At 41.8% G+C, this 10,629-nt stretch overlaps 1 protein-coding gene across 1 annotated transcript; it reads left to right on the forward strand.

Moving 5' to 3' along the window:
* The first annotated feature begins 52 nt into the window (after window positions 1-52).
* slc6a7 (solute carrier family 6 member 7) lies at window positions 53-10,065 on the forward strand. Its single transcript, XM_058086295.1, has 14 exons — window positions 53-470; window positions 2,285-2,504; window positions 3,707-3,838; window positions 4,181-4,382; window positions 5,805-5,943; window positions 6,040-6,174; window positions 6,256-6,359; window positions 6,425-6,549; window positions 7,272-7,384; window positions 7,465-7,602; window positions 7,671-7,770; window positions 7,853-7,971; window positions 8,308-8,481; window positions 8,570-10,065. Exons 1-14 carry the CDS (start codon window positions 390-392, stop codon window positions 8,753-8,755), a joined length of 1,968 nt encoding a protein of 655 aa, XP_057942278.1. The 5' UTR covers window positions 53-389; the 3' UTR covers window positions 8,756-10,065.
* The last annotated feature ends 564 nt before the right edge of the window (window positions 10,066-10,629 follow it).

Here is a 10,629-nt window from a genome sequence, read left to right on the forward strand (position 1 = left end):
TAGATATATGGATTTAAATCCCCCCCCCCCCCAAAAAAAAAAAAGTTTATATCAGTGCAATACATTACAACTCGGGTGTTGATAAGGTGTGGTTCCACCCCATATACTGTAAACAAAAGCCATTCACATCGGGCTTACTAACCCCGCCCACTGAAGTCATCCAACAAAAAAGGGGGAGGTGTTTCTCTGCTGCACCTGCGCCCTGCTTCTACCTTGGCTTCACCTCCATTGGCCTGTTTCGGCCCACTTGTAAAGTCACTTAAAAGCTAACGAGAAAGCATCATTTTAACATTAAAGTCAGCGGCGCCACAGTGTGCCCCAGGGAAGAGCTTCCGCAGTACATGTTTAGAATGCGGAACCATTAATCAGAGAGGAAAGTTCCACCTGTGATGTGGGGGGTGGAATTGGAAATGAACGACGACGGCGGCAGAGGCGAGCTGGGGAATCCACCGTTGGCTAGCATCACCCAGGTAGAGTTCATTATCATGTTCTTTCACGCAATGTATTTTTTAGTTTTAAAATAACAAATATGTGACTATATTCCGATTGCTTTCGCTTGCTGTCACGCTCACACGGCGAAACAAAAGTCTGGAATAAGTTGTCAGACCTGTCCGTCCACCTCTGTTGTACCGCTCGATCCGAACACCGATATCATTGATAACGGCGTAGACCGATACTAGCGTGATGAGATTGAATTCTCTTCTACAGTATGTATTTTTTTTATAATATAAATACAAATGATATGTATTGTACTATTTACAAACTCTGGAATAAGCCTTGGACACAGGAGGCCAAAATAGTTTGAACAAGAGCCAATAGTAGTTTTTCCATCTGTTGACTTATTTTTCACTATTTATTTTATTTTCTGCAAACAATTGTATGTCATGAAAGAGAATGAGGAAATAAGTAATTATTTTGTTGATATTATTACATTGTCTTATACTATATTATTCATTTATTTTATACTGCTTATCCTCATGAGGGTCGCGGGCATGCTGGAGCCTATCCCAGCTGTCTTCGGGCGAGAGGCGGGGTACACCCTGGACTGGTGGCCAGCCAATCACAGGGCACATATAGACAAACCACCATTCACACTCACATTCATACTTATGGACAATTTGGACAATTAACCTAGCATGTTTTTGGAATGTGGGAGGAAACCGGAGTACCCGGAAAAAACCCACGCATGCACGGGAAGAACATGCAGACTCCACACAGAGATGGCCCGAGGGTGGAATTGAACTGCGGTCTCCTGCGTGCTAACCGCTCGTCCGCCATGCGGCCACTTTACTGTATTGAATATTTTTTAATTGTCCATAAATAAGTATGTTCGTCATTTTTTCATCTAAATCATGTTCAACAAACTAAAGGCATCACTGAATATTTCAATAATTTTGAAAAATGTTCAAGTTAAAAGTATTAATACTGGTATCTGTATTGACGATACTGGCCATGTATTTACTTGATATGTCATCATCCCAATTTCCAGAAAAAAAGGCCTCACAGTTGTAATGATGAAGTGAAAAATGAAGAAACTGGTTTCTCACCACATCATACACTTCTTCGACTTTTTGTTGAATTTAGACAAAGTGGGGTATCTGTATGAAGTTAGGTTGCCCTACAAAATAAACTATTGTAATGGCACAGACCAGCAAAAACACACAGTTTTGCTTGGGGGGGGTGACAAGTTTATTACCATCCTGGTATTGTTACATGAGCATTTTAAAGACATGTGCAAACACTACTGTTAGACATTTTGCCATCATAGGTGTCTGTCATCACAAAGAACCTTCCAAAAAAGCTCAAGACAACCATGGAATTGATCCCTTTGTTGAGCTTAACTTCAGGGGCATTCAGCTGCCTGACAATTCTGTCTAAATTCTGGTTATAAAGTACACCAGATAAATATGCACTGTTTTATGGTTATTCATCTGCTGCAGTGTGATGGCATTGCACCTAACTGCTGTTATCTTCACCGAACTTCCCCCCTCGGAGTGTAAAGAGTTCCTCTTAACTTTGACAGTGAAGGGGAAAGAAGAGAGGTTTTTGCGTGTGAATGCACCTTCATAAAATTAAAATGCATGAAAAGTTATTTGGTCCCTTTGCAATGACGACAACAACCTCACATGACTTTCTTAGTTCTTCTGTGGCTTTTTACTCCACTCACTAACTCACTGAAGCACACCTTGCTTTGTGCAGAAAAGGGTATAAGCATACATTTGTCTGGTCTTGTCTTTATGTTTTGATGCATTTTTGTCCCTAATTTGTATGTCTTGGCTTGTAGAATTCCTCACATTTGAATGGACATGCCCAAAATGGCCATACAGCTGTATCCCAGGTCCAGCATGAATCCCAAGTCCAGAGTCCAGTGCCCCTTGCAAACGATGCCGTCCCGAGGGGGCAGTGGGGTGGGAAATACGAGTTCCTGCTTTCTTGCCTGGGATTCTGTGTGGGATTAGGGAACGTATGGCGGTTCCCTTACCTCTGCTATCGTAACGGAGGAGGTAAGAGATCAGCACATTTGCAGGCCTCACATGCCTGTATGTATACTGTATGGCTTTGAACATTTGTTACACCCATTTGAGCATGAGGCACTCTTTACTCTGGGTGTGCTCATAATCATGTTGGCTTACAGTCAACTCAGTCATGCTTCCTGATGGGGTGATTGAACACAAAGAATCCACTAATTCAATAGGAGGACAGCGTTTTCTTTGATGACACTCCAGGGAAATGTCCGATTGCTTAGACAATGTTGCCTAGGCAATAATAAGTTGCAATTTGAGTAAATGTAAAGGCATAAAACATTAGTACCCTTGCACAATCTAATAACATCCAATGCAAGAGTAGGGTATCCGCATTTAGTCTTTATAAAGACATGCTCATTTTTTATCTCAGAGCTCAGCATCAAACCTGAGCTGTGAAAGGACTGTGGGCATCCTACAATAATAACGTTGAAATATTGAAACAAGCATGATGCCTGGATTAGCCTGCTGCTGTATTTAATGTAAATGTCACTTCATTTTGTACTCCAATTCATGACACAGGAATAGATTACATGCTTCCCGCTAGGTGGTCCACGTGGTCACGCCTCTGATAAGCAGTCCAGTGGGCCCTGCGCATTTAAAGGCAATGAGAAGCATTCATTTGATTGGTTAAGATTACTCTTTGCTGTGTTAAACCATCTCACGCCTTCTCTCCTCCCTCTTTGCCACTTGTGCCGGCGGGGAGGGACGGAGGTGTGGGTGCGCCGCAATGCCCCGGATTCACAAAAAAGGCTCTGGCCACACCTCGTTGGCCCGCCTGGTCTATGAAAACGGAGCCCATTAGATTAGAAGTATTAAAGGGAGACACTTTACATCCCTTTTGCATAACCAGCACGTTACTGACATTGCAAATTGCATATTTACAATATGCTAAAGGCCAAACTTACAAATAATTCAACACTGAGTACAAGTAAAAACTGATACAGATAGAGAATGAACTGATGTCTAATTTTCTGCCAATATTGGCCAGTATTATTAGACATCCCTAGAAATAATGCACATGAGCATTGTTATATCTGTTAAGATGTAATTTTTGCTCCAGCTCTTCCCATTGGATTGTGTGTACCTACTAGTGTGGCTGTCTAATGCAACAGGCTACCTGCTTATACTTCCCCAGCCTTCCTGCCTTCCCCACCTTCCCTCACCTCTTTGTACTCTTTCAGGTGTTTTTCTTATCCCCTACTTCCTCATGCTCTTTGTTACGGGTGTTCCGCTCTTCCTCATGGAGCTCAGTCTTGGCCAGTACGGATCAGCCGGACCCATCACTGTGTGGAAATGCTGCCCTCTGCTCAAAGGTGATGCCCACCTTTTCTACCAGGAAGTTTAATATGTATGCCATTATGTGGTATTCAATATTATCACCCATCCTCTTCCTGAACTGAAAGTTTTAATTTAGTGTATTGTAGTTAAGTGTTACTGTAGTTTATATTTTGTATAGTGGTACTGCTTCACATCATATTGCCCGTTATGATAAACTCTATACCGTTTCGCAATATTTCACAGCAAATATAGAACTTCAGCAATCCCCTATTAATATATTTTTTTGTGATTTTAGAAAATAATGCAAATTCCTGAATGTTATTATATTTTCTGTTTTATTTTTGTAAATTACTTAAAGGCTCTCCTCCATGTTGCAGGTATCGGCATTGGGATGCTCTGTGTAGCCGTGCTGGTGTCTCTATATTACAATGTCATTATAGCATGGACGTTTTATTACCTGGGTAGCTCTTTCCAGAGCCCACTGCCTTGGTCGTGTGAAGCCATCGCCAATGCTGCTGTCTGTGATAAGAGCAATAGCTCTAGTGGAGAACTCCTCAGCCCCACAGAGATATTCTGGAAGTAAGTGGAGCCATTCAGCAGAATACTCAAACTCAAACACTCTGCACAATCCATCTGTCATTGTCAGTTTGCTTTTCAAAGAGGCTATGATGTATGATTATTTATGCACTGTATGACTTAAAGAGGTATTGATTCACAGCAAACAAACTCAAAGTGTTCAAGCAGAACACTGAGAGTGTCTGTGTGACTTATAGGAAATGGAACACAAACCCTGGGTGTGGGAAGCAGAGCTTGGGGAAGGGCAGAGTGTTTATATATAAGGAAGTCCGATCCTCTGATGTCACAAAGGGGTAGTTTTACCACGCCTTTTGAAACCAAGCATTTTAGCAATTCCAAACTTCTTTTAGGGATCGCATTCAAATGCGCCAACCTCATTATCTGAAACTTTGGCATCGTTTAACACGAGAATACAACACTCTAACTACATTTATAGGTCAGAAAAGTGAAAAAAGCATAATAGGTCTCCTATTGAACCAGGCACTCCTTCATATTTAGTTATTTTGTTATTAGCTGAGGAATTGAGCATAGGTTTGTTATTAAAAAAAAGATTAGATTTTACTTTGTCTATATTTATTTCAAAAAGAGAATGGCCTACTTTATTTTGGGGGCTCTCATTAGATAAGATTTTTTTTCATTTGTATCTTGCCTGAAGCTTTAAAATGTTATAAAATGTCCTCATCTTAATTATGATTTAATAAAACAACTTGACATCGTATAGTGAGATATGAGCCAGCCACTGTTTTGTACCTATGAGCTTCTTCTATTTTTGACTTTTTAACTGTTTTGATAATTGTAGTGATGTCATAATATTTGGTGCAGTTTGTCACACCCAACATTGTTTGAGGCGTTCTTACCTTAAGGTGTGCACAAATTACAATTACTGCCTACTGAGCCACCACAGCCGAGCTGACATGCCATGGCTGACATGGAGTGAGGGGGGAAAAAAGGTTCTCCCATTCCATGTGGAAGTGGTAAGCTTATTTGTCCTTCCTCCCCACTCTGTTTGAAACACTTTCTTATTTTAGAGTTTTAGAGTTTAAGTCAATTAGAGAGGCCAACTATTATGCTCGGCAGCTTGCTATGCTAGCAGTGGCCGCCTGTTATATCCCTCCAGTGATCCCGTAGTGGTGCAATGTATTGTAAACAAATAATAATAGGAGTGTAAAAGTTCTTTAGGCTCTAATAGTGTTTAGAAAGTCATAAATGCATTTTCTATGCTCTAACGCTCGCGGTCGAGTCTGGAACCAATTGACCAGGATAAACCAGGAACAATACTATACTATACATATTTAGTCTCCTTAACGACTGTATACTATTTCAGTGGGAAGATTAGTGTTGTTGTCTTGGAACAATGCAGACAGGAAGGTATGATCAACACCGGCTTATTTCTTTGTCTCACATGTCTCCATGTTTGTCCTCTAGCGAGCGTGTGCTGGGTGTGGTGAACAGTGAGGGACTTCATGACCCAGGTCCAGTTCGATGGCCCCTTGCCCTGTGCCTCCTGGCTGCTTGGATCATCATCTTCCTATGTACACTAAAGGGTATTCACAGCTCCGGCAAGGTGCTTCAGTTACACAGCTTTCAGCAGACGTAATCATGTAACATCACACTTTGCTTCCATCCTGCTCATGGCTGCCTGTGCTGTCTGTGCTTTCAGGTGGTTTATGTCACCGCTACTTTCCCATATGTCGTGCTGATTGTTTTGATCATCAGGGGCGCTTCACTCGAGGGCTCTCTTCAGGGCATTGCTTTCTACCTCACACCGGACTGGGGGCGATTATCCAGTGCACAGGTACTTCACCTGCAAATGGAATGTGTTTTTTACTGCCTTTCAAAATAGTTCAAGATGATTTCTTTTCATCATTTTCATCAGGTCTGGAATGATGCAGCCTCACAGATCTTCTACTCATTGGGTATAGGGGTTGGAGGGCTGCTTTCCATGGCTTCCTATAATAAATTTGACAACAATGTCATCAGGTTAGTCCACTCTCTTGTGCAGAATACAAGCAAGCGTTCCTTAATCTTGATTCTGTTGATTACAGGGATACAATCATTATCACCATAGGAAACTGCTGCACCAGCTTCTTTGCAGGGTTTGCTATATTCTCAATCCTGGGCCACATGGCGTGGAGGAAAGGGGTGCCGGTTGAGAATGTGGCAGATTCAGGTTGGTATTGCATTGGATTGATGGTTGCCCTTACAGAACAGGTTGTACTTTAAACAGAGCACAGTGGAACTGTGACGTTTGTAGGTTTCGTTTTTTGATGGAGATTATGGTCATTTGAATAAAAGACATGCTTCCCTCCAAATTAAGTTTGCCAAGCTCCACATGGCTCAGGTTTTACTCATCAAACACAGGGTGTGCTAATAGTCAGACACACCCTTTTTATGAAGCACTAAGACAATTGTAAAGTGGAATGGGGATGGACACATTAGACCGGGGGTGGGCAAACTTTTTGACTCACGGGCCGCATTGATTTAACAAAATTGAAGGGGGGCCAGACTATATATTTTACACATATAATTCTAACAGTCCACCTAGAATTATTGTATCTGTAAAAGTGTCATGCAACCTGCTATATGTACTTGTGTCCCTTTTTTCAGGAGCACTTTGTAAACAAAAGACCACATCAAGTACCCAAATCGATTAAAAAAAGCTACCTAAACCATGAAAAGGTTGTCTCAAGCCATGATGCCAGGGTGTATGTTAAGTTTCAATGAAATACTTTGGATAGAACGTGCGGGCCGTATTTCAACACTTGGCAGGACGGATGTGGCCCCGTGGGCCGTATTTTGCCTAGCAATGCATTAGACGGTTCCTCTATGTGCCAAGAGATGAACTGCCAAAATTCAAATGTTGTTTTCATGATGTTTGTCTCTTTGCTTCAGGTCCGGGATTAGCCTTTGTCGCTTACCCAGAAGCCCTTGCACTGCTGCCAGGTTCAGTGTTCTGGTCTATTATCTTCTTCTTGATGCTTTTCATGCTTGGCATTGACACACTTGTAAGACCACACACACAAGTTAATATCATTTATGGGCTGTCATGCACACTGTATGATCATTTTGTGCTCTACCGTATCAGTTTGGCAACATCGAGGGCATCACAACTGCCGTGCTGGATGAGTTTCCACAACTGCGAGGCAACACCAAGCACAAGTCCTTGTTTCTGGGCATGCTTTGCTTTTGCTTCTACCTGATGGGACTTCTGCTGATCACGGATGTAAGTTTCATTCCGCTGCTCACCCCCCACTTGCATCCTCCATCCTCATCATTGCCTTGTCTTCATAGGGGGGCATTTACTGGTTCACGCTCATCGACTCCTTCAGCACTAGTTTCGGCCTCATCATCATCACCCTCTTTATGTGCATCGGCATCTCCTTCTTCTACGGTTCGACATCCCATTCATTACATGTTAGATCACATCTTATTCTGTGTAATGGCTATGATATCGTGTCATATTTGTTCATCAGGAGTCAACCAGTTTTGCCAGGATATCCTTGACATGATCTGCCACTGCCCTCCCTGGTGCAGTAAAGCCTTGTTGTACTTCAAAGCATGCTGGGTATTCTTTACGCCGTTTCTTCTTTTGGTGAGTAAACACATAAACATGACACTATGTATAGTACTAGGGATGCGCCGATTAATCGGCCAATGATTTCTGTGGAAAAAGCACATGATCAGCATATGCTAATCAATGCCACTGACAAAAACCCATCACTTGTAGCTTTTACAATTGCAGCCTGTAGAGGTCGCTGTGTGCAGTGTGGTGTCCTGCTTTAATGCCTTTCCTTTACACTGCACAACATCTATGCTGTTTGTGAGAGTGGTGTAATGTTTGCTTCCTGCAACATCCGTCCATCTTATATGTCACTTCTATGAAACATTCCTTTGCTCACTTTTGTTTGATTCCCCCTTGTGGCTGTAGTTCATCCTGACCTACATCTTCATCGAGATGTACAACACATCCCTCCACTATGGCTCCTATGTGTATCCTCGCTGGGGCAAAGCCCTGGGCGTGTGCATGGCATCTACCTGTTGCCTGCAGATCCCCATCTGGGGCATCATCGCTATCAGCAAGGAAACTGGATCACTGAAAGAAGTCAGTACCACACTTTTGTCTCATCAATTGGTGAACAGGTGGATCCATGCAGGTAGGTTTATGAAGGGGCCTCTTCTTCTTTTTTCAGCGTTTCCACAAATCCATTCGACCTCTGAACTCCTGGCGGGTGAACAACAACAGCGCCGGGAGGGCGGAGGCACGCGTGGACGCAGAGCGAGTGGAGGCTCCTTTCACCGTCACTCTAACTGACATGGACTTCAACGCAATGACATGGGAAGAGGGACGTGACGGCATGACAAACACACAGAAATGAGCAAACTATTTTGCTCTGTTTTGAACTCACCTTGTACAATAGTATTAGCGAGCAGCATGAATAGCGCTTGAGCCGCGGTGGCCTCTGTAAATGCTGTTGCTGTAAATAACAGCAACGGGGTGCAAGTAACCATACAGTCATGTTGCACACGCTGGAAGGACTTTCCAAGACTTCAACTAAGTGCAAAGGGCTACTTTGTGTCACTATCAGGTGGATGATGGACCCACACATAATAAGTAGCACTAGAACAAACTTTCAGAGCAGTGGCACAAAAATGCAAGACATGAACTCCGCTTTTACCCCTGCATAATGCTGCTTTTGTGTGCTTTTATTGCTCCTAGAACTTTTATTTATCATGTAAGTTGGTGCTGATTTGATGATTGTTTATTACACTCAACATGAATAGAAACTGTTCCCATCTTTCATGAGCTGCACTCAAATATCTGAAACACAAAAGGCTGAATATTGTTCATAAATCTGTCTAAATGTCAATGTGCTGATTTCACAGCATTATTATTGCACAGGAGTGCCTTCGGCTGGCCACATGAAAAAGACAAAATGTGCAGTTCTACTGTTTTAGGAAACAAGTCGGCATCATTTGCCCCACGCAGTGCAACACGTTTACTTCACATAGATAGTTGATCATGTTGTTGATTGTGACCTATGGAATGTTGATTAACCTCACTTCAATGGCGGTGTAAAGTTGCTAGATGTTGGGAAAAATTGGAACACTCTCTTAATATGCTGATCCAGATCATCCCAAACATGCTCAGTGGGTGATGTGTCTGTGAGTATGCTGACCATGCAAGAACCGGGATGTACAGATCCCAGAGCATTATTATGAGGAGGAGTCATTGATGAATGACACAACAATGGGCCCCAGGATCTTGATGGCCGGACATTCTCTTTCAGGATTTTTGGCAGACAGCAGAATACATGCCTGTATTCATCACAGCAAGTCATCCAGGTCCTCAAGCACAGCAGCAAAACGGCCCCAGACCATCACACAACCACCACAATATTTTACTCTTTTTTTTTTTTTACACCAGTGCAATGGGATACACAACTTCCAAAAAGGCATGGGTGTAATAACAACAAGATACATTTCCAAATGACTGGACAGTCACCAGATCATATCATTGATTGTTTAAACAGCAATCATTTTATTTTGTTTTAACTAGCAAGCCTCATCAATGTTTCTAGTATTTATACAGAATGTGCTCCTTTACGTGTATATAAATAATTGTCTGAATCCATTCTTTCTGTAGTTTGATGATCGAATTGGACATGGACTGTTTATATTAAACTGCTGCTTTTTAACTGTCACAATAAAATAAAAAAAAATGATTGAATTTCAGTGGCATGGAAAACTAGTCAAATAAAAGTAAGCCTGAGTAAAATAAGCAAGCTACAAAATAAAAATAATTCAATAAATATAATTATTACGTTTAAAAAATAAACATGTATTTATGATCACAGGCAGCACAAAATGACTTTTCATCGACAAAGTATAGTGCTTGCATTCTACCACAAGAGGGTATTAGTACTACTTAATTTGTGCATCTGTTAAACTCAACTGTTGCAAACAGGGCAAAGACAACTGAAGGATTATCGTATAGACTTAACGAATGTAATTATAAGAAACATGTAATTAATATGGATTCACTATTTTCTGGCTCCTAATGTTCGATTCTTTGTGATCAGTTTGGATGGCGGTATAAATGCAAATAAGCGGATGTTGCGTAAATACTTTCCCGCGTTTTTGTCTCCAGCATTTGGGGTTGTTCGTTTCAAATACTTTGGCATGCCGACATTTGCTGAACTTATCGATAAACGTAAAATATCCATATGAAAAGCTGGTATGGACAGCACAA

This window comes from Doryrhamphus excisus, chromosome 11 (assembly GCF_030265055.1).
Source record: "Doryrhamphus excisus isolate RoL2022-K1 chromosome 11, RoL_Dexc_1.0, whole genome shotgun sequence".
Classification (NCBI taxonomy): domain Eukaryota; kingdom Metazoa; phylum Chordata; class Actinopteri; order Syngnathiformes; family Syngnathidae; genus Doryrhamphus; species Doryrhamphus excisus.

Coding starts and splice junctions, on each gene's coding strand:
- slc6a7 (XM_058086295.1), top strand. CDS start 390: ATGTGGGGGGTGGAATTGGAAATGAACGACGACGGCGGCAGAGGCGAG. Junction 5,944..6,039: donor GTATTCACAGCTCCGGCAAG/GTGCTTCAGTTA, acceptor CTGTGCTTTCAG/GTGGTTTATGTCACCGCTAC. Junction 7,385..7,464: donor TGCTTGGCATTGACACACTT/GTAAGACCACAC, acceptor CTACCGTATCAG/TTTGGCAACATCGAGGGCAT.